The following is a 17697-nucleotide window of genomic DNA, read 5'->3' on the forward strand; positions in this document are numbered from 1 at the left end:
TACTTCCTCCATTAGTGCAAAGTGTGAGCTTGTTGCCCTTTAGGGTAACCCTGTAAGATTTAACTGTTCTCTTAGGCCTTTGTATGAAGATGGTGGCTTCTACCAATGACTTTTTATTGGTGGGCTGGAGGGAACTTGTTTTTAAATGAACTTCTTGTCTGGCCCGGCTTTTAGAACTTCTCTGCCACCCTCCCCCCGAACCTCTAGCAGTCTATGCTTTTGCAAGACACCCCCAGCAACAACAGGACTCTGAGGTCAGTTAGCTCCTTAGAAGAGAAGTGAAAGGTGATATTTTCACTTAACACAGGCAGAGGTTCTGCGTCTCTTCCCAGGCTACCAGCTGAGGTTTTGCTTCTCTTCCCACTGGTGTGGCTACAGGAAAAAAAAAATCACAATTGGGGATTTGTTATAGCTCATGGGCCAAAATCACCCTTAGCATAACTCACTGAAGTACTAGATGCCTTGAGGTTTGTAATTCTGAAGAGTTTTATTGGTGTTAGAATGGTGACACATAGTCTCACATATGGGCTAGCAGAATCTAAACTATAACCACATAAGGTATTTCACTTGAGATGAAGTTACTCAAACGTCTCCAAGAAGAAAGATGTACCTTTTTCTTACTAGAGTAGCCAAGGCCCTGATGAAAGACAGCTGTGAACTTGTCCGAGAACTACAGTGACATAAAGGTATCGTGGTATTGTTTTTTCACTCCATTCTGTGGCTAAAAACACAAAGGGCTCTTCAAATATAAAAGATCATGAACAGTAAATAGACTGCAAGTGCCATTTCCTCTATAATCCTATTTAATGTACTGGGGTAAATGCCTCAAACAGTTTCAATAAACATCAACATAGTGAGTATAGAAATTAGATGGATCATGTTTGGACGATGCTAACACTTCTCTGGTTATTCAATCTTCTGAAGATACAAGGGGGGAAAAACAGCAAGTTATGCGTGTTATTGACTTTTTTTGTAGTAATCTTGTAATGTTTATTGTATTCGTGGTTTACAACTTAGATAAAAACAGACTAGTGCCTGAAATAGACATTATACATGTCAAAATACAAGCAAATTTGTTTCTGCAGTAACACAAACTATATCACAGACAATTCATCATATTAACCTCCAGAGTATTACTACATAAGATCTGCGTGCAGTGCATGTATATACCTTATCAACTTCGTTTAACTTCCATCAAATTCAGGCTCTAACAGGTATTTGTCAAGACAAAGATGAATGACATCACTGTACTTTGCTTTAGGTGTTTTACAACTCACATCTGGCTAGACCATGATTATTCCACAAACTTTCCAGTAATTATGGATATTGCTTAAGTACCTCGCGTGTGTGCTAGCATTCTGAAGCACATAATGTAAGCCATGTACAAACACACCTTGGAAAACTGACTTAACACCTGTGAGGGACATGATATCATGCTTCCTCAGTGGTATTATTGTAAACCCTCACTTCGCATTGGCTTGTAATACTGAGACGGGGAATAAATGCTGAATGCTCCTGGGAGAAAAGATGACAACCATCACAATTTTTAATTAATTTGGCTTCCATGAGGTAGCCCAGTTTTTTTAACAATATTTTCAGGTTGTAATCCCTACCTCTATGTGTGCCTCCCATACCAGAACTCATGGCGCCAAACAGAAGCCTGGCATAAAAGAACACAGCTTCACTGAAGTCATAGGAGTTATACCCTCATACGCCAGGGTTGAACTTGGCCCAGGATGGTCACAACAAACAGAAATAGCTTTGGATGAAATCCTCTCATCCCTTTCCCCAGTCACAGAAAGCTCAAAATGCAGCACAACTTTCACAGCATGTGGTAGGGTTGGAGAAGGTGGGGGAGTATCTGGAAGCCAAAAAGATCTGTAGCTCCCTCCATGCTGTGGAGTCAAACCCTATAGCGATTCTCTCAACATGAAGGAATGTGGGAGAGGGGCAGTGGCTTGACCCAGGCATGACAACGGAGTTAATGCCCAGCAACTGTATGGATCCACTGGACACAAGCCAAACAGAGGCAATGCAGCAAGTCCCAGGTAAGCTGCACAGGTGCCCAACCAACCGCTTTGTATTGGGGTCCAGGTAGGATTCAGTTCCTTACTCAGACTTTGCATAGGGAACATGAAGTTCACAATTAGCTTTTCCCCAGATTTTGCCTACTGGGTAAAACGTAGAGAAAATATCGATGAGCAGAATATGAAAAATGGCAAGAAGGACATTGGATTGAAAATGCGTTAGAGCCACGTTTGTTTTAGTGATGATCAATTTGTGAGAGAAAGAAAATTTAAAACCATTTTGATAAATGGGAGTGTCCTCATTTTGTATTTCAATCCAATAGTTTCACTCAGGTCCTGAACTTCAAAGGGGAGTAGAGGAATTGAGCGGAGAGGAGGAGAAGGTATGAGAAGAGGGAGGGAAAGCACTTAAATAAGTAACGTTGTTACTTTCCAGCAACAACGACTGGAAAGTACTCCCTGCTAACTCAGTAATAACTGCTTCGTGGGATAAATACATTCCACAGCCTTGAGGCTCAGAGTTTATGAGCCCAGATTTGATTATTACCTTGTAAACAGGAAGCACCCTTAATTTATTACAGTAATAATAGAGCTGTGAAACAAACTAATAAAAGCAAGGAAAATCAAAGTTAGCAGCATACCCTGTCTCTACATTACACCTTTCACCTCCCACACTGTGTCTAGATATTGTCGCAGCACACATGATATTAATAAATCACTCACTGTTCAGAGAAGAGGGACATGAAATTTTGCATATCCTGGATGATTTGGTGCCCCTCCCATGCAATATACACAATCTCCCAACACTAGCCACACCGTCCTTACATGCAATCTGTGCTTGGATGCAAGGGTGGGGCAAAGGGCTCAGTTGCCTTGACAATCATTTCCCACCCCCTTTCTCCAGATCCTGCAGAATGTGCTCCAGGGGTTTGGAGTCTATGCAGCGGGAGGTGGTGGAAACTGACTGGGTTGAGGGTAGGAGTGGGGCAGAGCTCAGGACATGTCCAGAGGAAATTTAATGGTTTCTCTGCATTCAGCAGAGACTACTTGACTATTCAGCTGGGGCCCACTGTGACGCCTTTTCTGCACCTCTGCTGTGGGGCTTTCTCTTTAAGGGACATCTTGAGGGCAGCTGCTGCAATGAGAGGCCCTGATAGCATGAGTCCAGTGGAGTCACGCTGACAAGGAACATGAAGGGGGCAGGGGATCAACTAGGAAAGATGCTACTCTCCAATGTCCTTGCTCTACTTCTGACCTGGCTTTCTGTGTGGAAATCCAGGCAGGAAATAACCAAAGTTGGAGTTTCAGTACTGCTCCCTCTGGGTGCTTACTGTAGCTGTTACTTCACTTTATGCTTCCCATCACTACAAAAAGAGGCCAAATCACATTGCCATCCAACATCAAAACCTGCAACAAAAGCCACCAAAGTGGGTGAGGTCCCATTTACATCTACTTTAATCACGGGTCTAAGATCCTAATGGCCAAAAAAGTGATACCACATTCTATCTTGTTGGGGTTTAACATCATGTATTTGCTATGAATTTGCTAGTAGCATTCCCCAGCTCGCATTCAGAACCTCTCCAGATCTAGTGCAGTGTGAAGACCATGAATTGATCTATAAAGACACAATGGGCAAAAGGGAGGTATGTCAATCATCAGTTTATTCATTGCCGTTCTCTACCCACGTAGCCTTCAAAGAAAAATAGACATTTAATTGTGTCTAATTACAGAGGCCTGTAGTAGATAGTGTGGATCTGGTTTTCAGAGAAACTTTGTATTTAAAAATGTAAGGCAATATTTTGCCACCTGTTGGTTTGTCTTTTCAAAATTAAAATAGTGCAATAAATCACATACAGATTGAGAATGTCATGATGAGGAGTATAATATACTTTCTAAACTAGGACTGTTTATATGACTTTCGAGTGCTGGGGTGGAGAGAAACCATATGTGTGTTTTGACTAATGTAACCAGGCCTCAGTGGGTTACAACTGAGGATGCCAAATTCAGGACGAACTGCTGAGAAATAGGGCAAACACAACCCAAAACTGGTGGTTATACTTTCATAAGATATACCAAACCAGCCACAAAAGCAAACTCCTGTTTCACCACACTAGCTTACAAGAAGTCAGAAAAGCAGTTTCCTTGGGCATTCCAGTTCTTATATCACCACCAAAAACACTGGATTCAGAGATGAGTGGTTCTTTACAACCAGTCTCATCAAATGGAAGTTTCTCCTGATCCCAAAGAGCCAGCCACACATCCAGGTCAATATATAACTTAGATCTTACCCAAAAATCACACTGATGCCAACCCTTTAGTATCTAAAATATAAAGGTTTATTTATAAAAAGAAAGAAAGAAAGAAAGTTAAAATTGGTTAAAAGAATCAAATACATACAGTAATTGCAAAGTTCTTGGTTCAGGTTTGTAGCCGTGATGGAATAAACTGCTGGCTTAATAAGTCTCCGGTTGCTTCCAAATCTTTGGAAGGACCTCAATTCCTTGGTTAGAATGCGCCCATGAGTATAAATTCATAGTCCAGAGGCTTGGGCAGGAAAGAGGCTGGAGCAGGATAAAGGCAAAATGGAGGGGTTTCCAGGACCACTTATATCCTCCAGCATGTGGAGGGAAACCCATTGTTTCGAACAAAACCTCAGCACAGGTAGTGGAGAATCACAGGTGACCAGATAGTGTTTGGAGTCACATGGGCAAGTCACCATGTTTATAGGACAGTCCACTTCCTGTAGATGGGCGTCTCCCATGGTCCATTGTGAGTTAAGTGTCCTTTTGATGGGCCACTCAATTTGAATAATCCCTCCAAGATGTGCTGGCTAAGTACTTTGTGGGCATTACCCCAGGAGCAAACATTTGAAATCCAGGTATAGAGCCAATATTCCTAACTTCAAATACAAAAATGATACATGCATACAAATAGCATAATCATAATGAGCAAATCATAACCTTTTCATAGACACCTCACTTGATAACCTTTGTACAAGATTTGCTGCAAATATAGAACAGTGGTTGCAACAATGATCTATATAGTCATATTTTAACTAGATACCTTCACACCTAGTTCCCCTAACTTATGAAAATAAAGCATTACATTAACCACTGCTATATATAAATATATTTTCCATGGCAGCTGGGGATCCTGAAGAGCACAGACTACACAACTGCAGGTGTGTCCTTTTTTGTTACTGTCTTTTGGTTAAGGATAAACAAAATAGTTGACAGTATAATCTTTGGCCACAAATATTGAAAAAGAAGGAGACAAATACACAAGGTAACAGAATGCAGCAGAGTTTTTAAGGTCAGGCTTGACAAAGCCCTGGCTGGGATGATTTAATTGGTGATTGGTCCTGCTTTGTGCAGGGGGTTGGACTAGATGACCTCCTGAGGTCCTTCCAACCCTGATATTCTATGATTCTATGAGAGTTGAGGGTGAGAGGTTATGAGTTACAATAGGTATGCAAATTGGTTTTGTAAAAATTATATCACTGAGTCCTTTTGAAGTGGTTCCTTCTGTTTGACCCTTCTCTCATCAAATAGTTCACTTGCTAATCTAATCCAGACACTAAGTAGCACCCTGTTTCTCTTAATTCTGTCAGTCACATACACACAGTTGGCATTTGTTTTTGCAACCATAACAATGAACTACATTTACTGGCTTCAGTCACAAGAATACTAAACAGATATCTGGTTTGTTTAATTTCAGCAAATCAGGACATTTGACCAATAGCAACAGGAATTTGGGAGACATTTCTCTCAGGTGACTCCTGCATCAATTTCCCTGTGTCAGACCAAAAAGCCTTTCAATTTATTACAATCCCAGATAGCATGGAGATGATTCTCTGTATGTTGATGTCCCCTTCAACATTTTGATGCCTGTTTTGTTTTACAAGGTGGGTACTTTCTGTTATTCATATAGCTGCTCTTATTCAAATAATTGTAGTAAGTGGGCTACTGGTATATCACACCCATCCTATATTGATGGGCAGCAACTATGCCCTGGAAGGATTCACCTCTAGAGGAGGGTAGGTGAAATTTCTATCACGGACCTCTTAGTGGGTTATGCCATGAGAGAGGAGATTTAATTTATGGCTGGAGCTCCACCAGCTGTCAGGGTGACACACTGAATATACGTATTTCTCAGGCCTCTCCCTCTCTCTCTCTCTCTCTCTCTCTCTTTAGTCAGCCCCACACACTTCCTGGGCTTCATTGACTGGTTCTTGGCCTCAAAGCAGAGACGAAGTTGCAGTCAGTTGTGCTTGGCACCCACACCCTGACGTCTTTTTAGCTGGATTTTCCACCACTGCCTGAGGCTCTGCTGCCAGAAGAGAATTTGGCACTTAGGCACTACTAAAATACAAATAAATAATAATAATTCATCATCAAAATGTGCATGTCTCAAATATGCAGTGTTATGAGATACCGCACACACAGTTTGTATAGAAATAATACCCTGGGAGCCATATCACCTGTGCAGTGGAGCTGCTCTGTGGCATATTTCCGGTGTGTTCTGGCTGCAATAGCGGGGAGTTTCATACCAATGGAAGGGGAATCCCCCAGTGTCACAGAGCAGACATAGAGGCTCTGACATCCCCATCCTTCTTCTGGCATTGTGGGGTGTGGCTGTAGGACAGCGACTCCAGTTGATATGCCCCCAAGCTGCTCCTTTTCCCAGCTGTGGTTTTGGGCCCCTGGCCTCTTGGGCTATTGTAACTTATGCATGGGACTGGAGCTCCTGGATCAAGAAGGCACAAAGGTGAGCTTTCAATCATCTTTGCACATTCGCATACACGTGCATATTACTTGCACTGTGAGCGTCTCATTCATATCTGTGTCTCCACGTGTAAACTAGGAACATGCTTTTTTCCCCATGAGTCAGAGGACGACCACATAAATAATAAGTGATGAAGCCCTGAGTTAATTGTTCCAGAGCATCCCTAACAAATGTAATGAAAAGACGTGTTGCCTGTCCCACATATGGAATACACTGTTTTTACCACATCATAAAATATTTTCCACCTTATTCAGTCTTTTAAATGTATGTTTCACTGTCAGATTTCCTGGCAGCAGTCTGTACCACATGCCAGACTCTGAAGTTTAGAGCAAAAAGAGCTGGTACAGCAGGAGTCAGCTTGCTATGTTGGCATTAAACTGTCAGCCTGGTGCTTAATTGGTTCTGATACAAGTGGAAATTATTGAGACAAACTATGGGAAAACATCAGAAGTGTGTATACATGTTTCTGTTTCTTGCTAATGAATGTTTCCAGTACAGCCTCAATTTTATGAACACCAATCTTATGAACAACCAGAGATTTGAACCAGCGGGCAGTGGAGTAATCCTAAATCTCAAGGTATTGGAACGCTGTGGGCCCCCTGCTGCTGGTGTGACCTCCCGCTCACTGTGCATGCAAGGTCACGCTGGCAGGGCAGAGCAGCATGCTCTGCAAAATGGCGTCCTCCATGTGGCACACGTAGGCTGCTACTTTGGCAACCTTGAAATATTACCGGAAGGGCATTCTGGCTCCACAACACCACTGCTGACGGGGTGGGAGGGAATCAGTGCCTTCAGTGCACTGGAAATTATTATGCAGTGGTTTGAAAGTCAAGAAGAAAGTGATGCAGTGTACTATGCTGCAACGTATGCATTGCACTGACTGTCATTTTAGGAGTTCAATGTTACGAACTTCTCAGTCCCCAATTAGTTCATAAAATAGGGATTCTGCTATATTTCTATCTCACACTTTTTGTGATAGGAAGTAACATGAATGGTTTGGCTGGTCTCTTTCCAGATTTGGCCGTTCTCAGGTTTTAAGAGAGTTAGGTCTTGTGTTTCAGTGTCAGAGCTTTTTACATTATACCTAATATCGGGTTGGTAATGGGAGGTGAATATAGTGAGAAGACCAGATAAGAATAAGTCCCTGGCATGTATTCGATTAATTCAGTAGTCTTGAGAAAATACTATCAACCTCATGAAAGTTTGAGATCAGGTCAACTCTTGGTTGTCAGTTTAATCCAAAATTCTGACATAATTAACAACAAGGACCTTAGGCCGAGTCTGTAGGTTACAAACCGGGACACATCCTTTCCACAAGCAAATAGCCCAATGAAGACAAAGGGGAGTGTGGTCTGAGAAAGGATTGAGAGCGGGGTTTAGAGAACTCCCTGAGCGCTTTGATACCTCTTCCAGGGGTGGACTCACCAGGGGCTGTAGGATCAGCATCTCACATTAAACAAGAGATTTAGCATCAAAGATGTTCTGTCTTGATTAGCTTTTCAGACTAGGAGTGTTACAAAGGGGCCAATCCTCCAAACCCCTGTGTGTCTACACCCCCCATTACATCAGAGGAAAGGGTTAGATGCACACTTAGGAAATCCCGCCGAACGTGTCCATCCTGCTGAACTGTAGGAAATATGGGTCATATTTAATTTAGCATCAGGTTGTAGGCAGAGTCCCCACTGGTTTCAGTTTAAAAATAGATGGAGATTTCTACAATCCTTACTGGGGCAAAATTTCAGTTGACCTTCAAGGGTGTTTTGTCTGAGTAAAAGCAGAATTAGATCCTAATTTTGAGAAGGGGACATTGTAATGCATCATTACTAGAAGTGCAAAATTTCTCTCAGGCCTTTACTGGTGAACTTCTAAAACTACTAATTTGTAAATCTCAGTAACCTCTGGACTCTGAGCCTGGCACTAGTGTAACTAATGCAACGGACATGACCTCGTTGTAAGGAAGATTTATAATGAGATCTAATGGAACAATTTGTGATTTAGGCAGTGTGACAGGGTCAGGCCAGATGGCTATAGGAGAGTAATAAAAGGCAGATATATTAGCCCCAGTCTAAGTAGGTCCCTTTTCCCTGGGTAAGGTAACAGGGAAGGTTCCAGAACAATCAGGAAGCTTCTGGAGACAATTAAGACAGGCTGATTAGAACACTTGCAGCCAATCAAGAAGCTGCTAGAATCAATTAAGGCAGGCTAATCAGGGCACCTGGGTTTTAAAAAGGAGCTCACTTCAATTTGTGGTGTGCGTGAGGAGCTGCGAGCAAGAGGCACTAGGAGCTGAGAGTGAGAATTTGGACTGTTGGAGGACTGAGGTGTACAAGCATTATCACAGGACCTGACACCATAGGAGGAAGGTCCTATGGTGAAGATAAAGAAGGTGTTGGGAGGAGGCCATGGGGAAATAGCCCAGGGAGTTGTAGCTGTCGCGCAGCTGTTCCAGGAGGCACTCTAGACAACTGCATTCCACAGGGACCTGGGCTGGAACCCGGAGTAGAGGGCGGGCCCGGGTTCCCCCCAAATCCTCCCAATTCCTGGTCAGACACAGGAGGAGTTGAACTGGACTGTGGGTTCAGAAAAACAGCCAAGCTGAGGGCTGCCGTGAAGCTCCAAGGCGAGCAAATCCGCCAATAAGCGCAAGACCCACCAAGGTAGAGCAGGAACTTTGTCACAGCAGTTTATTTGTAGTTCCTTTAAAATTATTGGGGAAACTGACCGAAAGCAATCACGTACTTCTGCCATGTGAGCCCTCTGCTGGTGGATTCCCATATAAATCTCTAACACTTCTGCACCACTCTCTAACATTATCATTCCAGGAAAGTTTGGTTTAAAATATTACATTAATCCAGCCAGCTCCAAGAAAGGACAGGGAAATGGTGAACTCCCTGTATTGGTACAGTCCAAACACCACTGATTTTAAAAGGTCCTGACCCTGTCTTGGCTGCAGTAGCTTTCAGGGAGTCTAAGGAGGTTGGAATTTAGCCCATTCCTCTTGAAAATTCAATGATTAATCTGTGCAGGTTTAATTGTTAACTATTTTCTAAATCCATGTGTGTGAGGAAGCTATAAAGATCACTTTTGATCTTTATAAATTCAGCCATGGGGAACTTTGTATGTATTTAATTTCACACATCTGAAATCCATGGTTTTTACTGACTGGGAAAAACTATTTGCAGTGACTAGCACAAAGGTGATCTGATCTCAGACTGGGCCTCTACCCTTACAATAAATGAATAAATAAATTTAGTTTTACTATAACACCATCAACTTAAGTCCAGAACAATACAGCTATTTATGTGATCCTGTTTATAGGTATGTTAATGTTCAAAATATTTTCATATTCAGATTTCTGGGTACAGTAGCTCTAAACATGGTCTTACAAGCTAGATATTGAGGTTAGTTACATTTCATAATGAATCAGAATTCTCGTGGATCTGTGTAAAACTGAAGTTAATCCTCCGACGTTGGCAGAAATGTATACATGATCAATAGGGTGAAGATCCCAGAATCTGAGATAGTAGCTGAGATAGGTTTCAGAGTAGCAGCTGTGTTAGCCTGTATCCACAAAAGGAAAAGGAGTACTTGTGGCACCTTAGAGACTAGGTTTGATTGGGTCTCGCATACCCAATCTCTCGGCATCCACAATTCTGTTCTTGCTATTTCTTAATGGTTTTGCGTTCATGGTCTTGCAAGGAATAGAGCAGGATCAGGGCTGTAGTTATGTCCTTTCTGTAGCAGTCTGTGGTAGCTCTGATAATTTGTGCTAATTTCATTAGGATCTTTACTGGGAACCATGAACTCACAGGCTCTCAGGTTTGATGCAGTCTGTACATTTAACAGTTGCAGAGCAGCATGTTGTGTCAGGTCCTGTGTCTGCTTTGTATGCTGATTCGTTTACCCACCCCACAGATCTGTACAGATGATAGCTGTAAATGAGTTAGTAAAAAAATCGATTTTATAGGTATATGTATGCACGACACACACACACACACACACACACACTTCTGCAGTGCTTGATATCAAAGCCAGGGCCAGGTTGTAAACTCGGCTGCTTGCCACGCATTGTAGGAGATCCAGCTACAAAAAGCGACAGTAAATCTACAAAACAGCATTTCCCAAAAGCCCATCAATATCCGCCACCGCAGGAGCTTTAAACAGTTTGCAGCTTGTTGTCCCCCGGGTCTGTGGAATGTGTCCCTCCATATGCACGCTCCTGCCTGTGTTTCTCCAGGACGACACGTGCAATCCCATCCTTCTATTTTCTCCATTTGGTTTTTCTCTCTCACTACTTTTCACGTTGGCCTCTCTTGGTAACCCATCATTTCCATTCATTTTCACCCATGCCAAAAGGCAGGTCATTCCACAGGAAGGAAACAGGTTAAGTCATTGCAACCCCCTGTGCAGCTTCCCCCCACAGCCTTTAGGAAAGCTTTAGCATAAGCTTTAGCAATAGAAAATGTTTCTTTCTGCCCTCGTCATGTGGGAATGTCATCTGGCTGCCAAATCGTGAATATTTGGGGCAAAATAACTAGCCCAGAGATTATTTAATAAAAGCTCTCCTGAAACAGGACATTTTGGGACTGTTCTGGCAAAGCTCTTCTGTTGGGAAAAGAGAGCAAGACAAATCCAATTTTCCACTAAGACATTGAACACAGGATCAGGAAAGCAAAGAGGACCGAAATCAAAGATTCTAGGTGAAAGGTGGAGAATTCCTCATTAATTAAAAGTCCTAACTAATTCCAAAGTCCAGCAAGATTTGCTCAGGCCTGGTCTTACACTGTGGGCTGGGGGGGATCGATCTAAGCCCTGGTCTACACTAGGACTTTAGGTCGAATTTAGCAGCATTAAATCGATGTAAACCTGCACCCGTTCAAACGATGAAGCCCTTTATTTCGACTTAAAGGGCTCTTAAAATCGATTTCCTTACTCCACCCCTGACAAGTGGATTAGCGCTTAAATCGGCCTTGCCGGGTCGAATTTGGGGTACTGTGGACACAATTCGACGGTATTGGCCTCCGGGAGCTATCCCAGAGTGCTCCATTTTGACCGCTCTGGACAGCACTCTCAACTCAGATGCACTGGCCAGGTAGACAGGAAAAGAACCGCGAACTTTTGAATCTCATTTCCTGTTTGGCCAGCGTGGCAAGCTGCAGGTGACCATGCAGAGCTCATCAGCAGAGGTGACCATGATGGAGTCTCAGAATCGCAAAAGAGCTCCAGCATGGACCGAACGGGAGGTACGGGATCTGATCGCTGTATGGGGAGAGGAATCCGTGCTATCAGAACTCCGTTCCAGTTTTCGAAATGCCAAAACCTTTGTCAAGATCTCCCAGGGCATGAAGGACAGAGGCCATAACAGGGACCCGAAGCAGTGCCGCGTGAAACTGAAGGAGCTGAGGCAAGCCTACCAGAAAACCAGAGAGGCGAACGGCCGCTCCAGGTCAGAGCCCCAAACATGCCGCTTCTATGATGAGCTGCATGCCATTTTAGGGGGTTCAGCCACCACTACCCCAGCCGTGTTGTTTGACTCCTTCAATGGAGATGGAGGCAATACGGAAGCAGGTTTTGGGGACGAAGAAGATGATGATGATGACGAGGTTGTAGATAGCTCACAGCAAGCAAGCGGAGAAACCGGTTTTCCCGACAGCCAGGAACTGTTTCTCACCCTGGACCTGGAGCCAGTACCCCCTGAACCCACCCAAGGCTGCCTCCTGGACCCAGCAGGCGGAGAAGGGACCTCCGGTGAGTGTACCTTTTAAAATACTATACATGGTTTAAAAGCAAGCATGTGAAAGGATTACTTTGCCCTGGCATTCGCGGCTCTCCTGGATATACTCCCAAAGCCTTTGCAAAAGGTTTCTGGGGAGGGCAGACTTATTGCGTCCTTCATGGTAGGACACTTTACCACTCCAGGCCAGTAACACGTACTCGGGAATCATTGTACAACAAAGCATTGCAGTGTATGTTTGCTGGCGTTCAAGCAACATCCGTTCGTGTGTTATCCTCAGGAGAGTGAGATATAATCCATGGTCACCTGGTTGAAATAGGGTGCTTTTCTTCAGGGGACACTCAGAGGAGCCCATTCCTGCTGGGCTGTTTGCCTGCGGCTGAACAGAAATGTTCCCCGCTGTTAGCCACAGGGAGGGGGGAGGGTTGAGGGGGTAGCCACGCGGTGGGGAGAGGCAAAATGCGACCTTGTAACGAAAGCACATGTGCTATGTATGTAATGTTAACAGCAAGGTTTACCCTGAAAGAGTGTAGCCAGTGTTTTATAAAATGTGTCTTTTTAAATACCGCTGTCCCTTTTCTTTTCTCCACCAGCTGCATGTGTTTCAATGATCACAGGATCTTCTCCTTCCCAGAGGCTAGTGAAGATTAGAAAGAAAAAAAAACGCACTCGAGATGAAATGTTCTCCAAGCTCATGCTGTCCTCCCACACTGACAGAGCACAGACGAATGCGTGGAGGCAAATAATGTCAGACTGCAGGAAAGTACAAAATGACCAGGAGGAGAGGTGGCGGGCTGAAGAGAGTAAGTGGCGGGCTGAAGAGAGTAAGTGGCGGGCTGAAGAGAGGGCTGAAGCTCGAATGTGGCGGCAGTGTGATGAGAGGAGGCAGGATTCAATGCTGAGGCTGCTGGAGGACCAAACCAGTATGCTCCAGTGTATGGTTGAGCTGCAGCAAAGGCAGCTGGAGCACAGACTGCCACTACAGCCCCTGTGTAACCAACCGCCCTCCTCCCCAAGTTCCATAGCCTCCACACCCAGACGCCCAAGAACGCGGTAGGGGGGCCACCGGCCAACCAGCCACTCCACCACAGAGGATTGCCCAAAAAAAAGAAGGCTGTCATTCAATAAATTTTAAAGTTGTAAACTTTTAAAGTGCTGTGTGGCATTTTCCTTCCCTCCTCCACCACCCCTCCTGGGCTACCTTGGTAGTCATCCCCCTATTTGTGTGATGAATGAATAAAGAATGCATGAATGTGAAGCAACAATGACTTTATTGCCTCTGCAAGCGGTGATCAAAGGGAGGAGGGGAGGGTGGTTAGCTTACAAGGAAGTTGAGTGAACCAAGGGGCGGGGGGTTTCATCAAGGAGAAACAAAGAGAACTTTCACACCGTAGCCTGGCCAGTCATGAAACTGGTTTTCAAAGCCTCTCTGATGCGTACCGCACCCTCCTGTGCTCTTCTAACCGCCCTGGTGTCTGGCTGCGCATAACCAGCAGCCAGGCGATTTGCCTCAACCTCCCACCCCGCCATAAACGTCTCCCCCTTACTCTCACAGATATTGTGGAGCACACAGCAAGCAGTAATAACAGTGGGAATATTGGTTTCGCTGAGGTCTAAGCGAGTCAGTAAACTGCGCCAGCGCGCCTTTAAACGTCCAAATGCACATTCTACCACCATTCTGCACTTGCTCAGCCTGTAGTTGAACAGCTCCTGACTGCTGTCCAGGCTGCCTGTGTACGGCTTCATGAGCCATGGCATTAAGGGGTAGGCTGGGTCCCCAAGGATACATATAGGCATTTCAACATCACCAACAGTTATTTTCTGGTCTGGGAATAAAGTCCCTTCTTGAAGCTTTTGAAACAGACCAGAGTTCCTGAAGATGCGAGCGTCATGTACCTTTCCCGGCCATCCCACGTTGATGTTGGTGAAACGTCCCTTGTGATCCACCAGAGCTTGCAGCACTATTGAAAAGTACCCCTTGCGGTTTATGTACTCGCCGGCTTGGTGCTCTGGTGCCAAGATAGGGATATGGGTTCCATCTATGGCCCCACCACAGTTAGGGAATCCCATTGCAGCAGAGCCATCCACTATGACCTGCACATTTCCCAGGGTCACTACCCTTGATATCAGCAGATCTTTGATTGCGTGGGCTACTTGCATCACAGCAGCCCCCACAGTAGATTTGCCCACTCCAAATTGATTCCCAACTGACCGGTAGCTGTCTGGCGTTGCAAGCTTCCACAGGGCTATCGCCACTCGCTTCTCAACTGTGAGGGCTGCTCTCATCTTGGTATTCATGCGCTTCAGGGCAGGGGAAAGCAAGTCACAAAGTTCCATGAAAGTGCCCTTACGCATGCGAAAGTTTCGCAGCCACTGGGAATCGTCCCAGACCTGCAACACTATGCGGTCCCACCAGTCTGTACTTGTTTCCCGAGCCCAGAATCGGCGCTCCACAGCATGAACCTGCCCCATTAGCACCATTATGCATGCATTGGCAGGGCCCATGCTTTCAGAGAAATCTGTGTCCATGTCCTGATCACTCACGTGACCGCGCTGACGTCGCCTCCTCGCCCGGTAGCGCTTTGCCAGGTTCTGGTGCTGCATATACTGCTGGATAATGCGTGTGGTGTTTAATGTGCTCCTAATTGCCAAAGTGAGCTGAGCGGACTCCATGCTTGCCTTGGTGTGGCGTCCGCACAGAAAAAAGGCGCGGAATGATTGTCTGCCGTTGCTCTGACGGAGGGAGGGGCGACTGACGACACGGCTTACAGGGTTGGCTTCAGGGGGCTAAAATCCACAAAGGGGGTGGCTTTACATCAAGGAGTAGTTCAGGCAGGACTTCACGGAGGGTTCCAATAAGAAATGGTGCACCTAAGTTATTGTTCTTATTGGAACAAGGAGGTTAGCCTGGCCTCTGATTGATACATGGCTAGATCTACCTCGCTGCACCTTCTCTGTGAGTGACTGCAGTGTGACCTAGAGGAATGAGTCCCCTAGACAGGGGAGAAGGCAAATGAGTACAAAACAAATCTGGTCTATTTCTTGTTTTGATCCACTCCATCTATCTTTTACATCTTTGGCTGGCAGCAGATGGTGCAGAAGGACTGCAAGCCATCCACATCTCATGGCTGCTCGGCAGAAGATGGTACAGTACGACTGCTAGCCATCCTCATCTCTTGCCTGCCTGGCAGAAGATGGCACAGTACGATTGCTAGCCATCGTCATCTCTTGCCTGCCCGGCAGAAGATGGTACAATACGATTGCTAGCCATCGTCATCTCTTGCCTGCCCGGCAGAAGATGGTACAATACGACTGCTAGCAATCCATATTGCCTGCCTGCTCACCATTAGACGGTTCAATACGACTGACTGCAGGACTAAAGAGAATGACCTGGTCAAGTCACCAAAAATTTAGTCCCTGCGCCCATGTCTGCCCAGGCGCTCCCAGCCGACGTGGCCAGGAGCACCTCGGACATGACGAGAACGGCTACCAGTCGTACTGTACCGTCTGCTGCCAGAAGGCAATGGGTTGCTGCTACTGTGTAGCAATGCCGTACCGCGTCTGCCAGCACCCAGGAGACATACGGTGACGGTTACCTGAGCGGGCTCCATGCTTGCGGTGGTATGGCGTCCGCACAGGTAACTCAGGAAAAAAGGCGCGAAACAATTGTCTGCCCTTGCTTTCACGGAGGGAGGGAGGGAGGGAAGGGGGGACTGACGATATGTACCCAGAACCACCCGCGACAATGTTTCAGCCCCATCAGGCATTGGGATCTCAACCCAGAATTCCAATGGGCAGTGGAGACTGCGGGAACTGTGGGATAGCTACCCACAGTGCAACGCTCCGGAAGTCGACTCTAGCCTCGGTACTGTGGAAGCACTCCGCCGAGTTAATGCACTTAATGCACTTCTGTGGGGACACACACACTCGAATATATAAAACCGATTTCTAAAAAACCGACTTCTATAAATTCGACCTTATTCCGTAGTGTAGACATACCCTAAGTTATGCAACTTCAGCTACGTGAATAACATAGCTGAAGTCGACGTACTTAGATCTACTCTCCGTGGTGTCTTCACTGTGGTGAGTCGACAGCTGACGGTCCCCCATCGACTCGGCCTGCGCCTCTTGCTCCGGTAGAGTACCGGAGTGGACGGGAGAGCACTCGGTGGTTGATTTACCATGTCTAGACTAGATGCGATAAATCGACCGCCGCTGGATCGATCGCTGCCCTTGGATCCTGCGGGTAGTGTAGACAAGCCCTCAGTCTGATTTTGTCTTGAATCGCTGCAACACAACAAGCAGCACCATGGAGCTAATTTACACTACATGCAATTGTCATTTTCATCTCAGCGAGAATTGCATATTATCTAATAAAAACGCGAGTACATAAAAACCACAGTTCCCTTGAGAAATCTTCAATTTTACTGTGAAACAATTGATTTATTGCTCTCCCAAGGGTGGAGACAAAGGAAGCGCAGAGGAACTCAGTCACAAATGTTAACAATAAGAAAACAATCTTATCGGAGCAGTTTCACTGTTAATAAATGACTCTGGCTGCCCCAGCCCACATTATACTTGGCCACCAACAATAAATGAATATTACTTGCAGTGGGCAGACTGTAGTGAACCATCTATGTTTCTGTGGTAACTACTAATTTTAAAAAAGAAAATCTTGCTACACTCAAAATGTACTTGTGTCCGGAATTTTCAAATCCTAGTCAACATCTAGTGGTTTGCGATGTAGGTTGCTTTATCTATTTATGTTGTGGAGGTTTTCTCCTATTTTGCTATGTGGATCTGAAAATTAACCTGCTTTTACAGCACCACCCTTTTGATTCCACGCGCTGTCTCACTGCTTTCCCTCTTTTCCTCTGGTGCCCAGGAGATCATGTTTGTCCTATCGCTTTACGTTTCGGATAGTGCATTCTTTACTTAGTTATGGATGAATGCAGCCATTTAAAGGGATCTTTCCCAGTCTTGGAAAGGATCTTACAAGAGAGACTTTATTCACTGGGCTTTAATTCCACAAATCGCTTCTGAGCAATGCTCTGATTCAGCAGCACTTTCTTTCCTCTGTGTTCTAAAAGAACTATTTTACCTTCCCCAAGCTCAGCAGCTGGGAATCAGAGGTGGCGCTTGCCTGTGAAT

At 45.1% G+C, this 17697-nt stretch overlaps 1 protein-coding gene across 1 annotated transcript; it reads left to right on the forward strand.

Annotated features, from left to right (window-relative positions):
- The first annotated feature begins 11907 nt into the window (after positions 1-11907).
- Positions 11908-13603, forward strand: LOC141984129 (uncharacterized). Its single transcript, XM_074947076.1, has 2 exons — positions 11908-12560; positions 13140-13603. Exons 1-2 carry the CDS (start codon positions 11978-11980, stop codon positions 13601-13603), a joined length of 1047 nt encoding a protein of 348 aa, XP_074803177.1. The 5' UTR covers positions 11908-11977.
- Positions 13604-17697: the final 4094 nt, after the last annotated feature.

The sequence above is a fragment of the Natator depressus genome, chromosome 3, assembly GCF_965152275.1.
Source record: "Natator depressus isolate rNatDep1 chromosome 3, rNatDep2.hap1, whole genome shotgun sequence".
NCBI classification, from domain to species: Eukaryota; Metazoa; Chordata; order Testudines; family Cheloniidae; genus Natator; species Natator depressus.

What these genes read in the sequence shown, in the direction of transcription:
- LOC141984129 (XM_074947076.1), top strand. Translation starts at nt 11,978, where the DNA reads ATGCAGAGCTCATCAGCAGAGGTGACCATGATGGAGTCTCAGAATCGC. An exon ending in AGGCGGAGAAGGGACCTCCG is followed by an intron (nt 12,561 to 13,139) that starts GTGAGTGTACCT and finishes TTTCTCCACCAG; the next exon opens with CTGCATGTGTTTCAATGATC.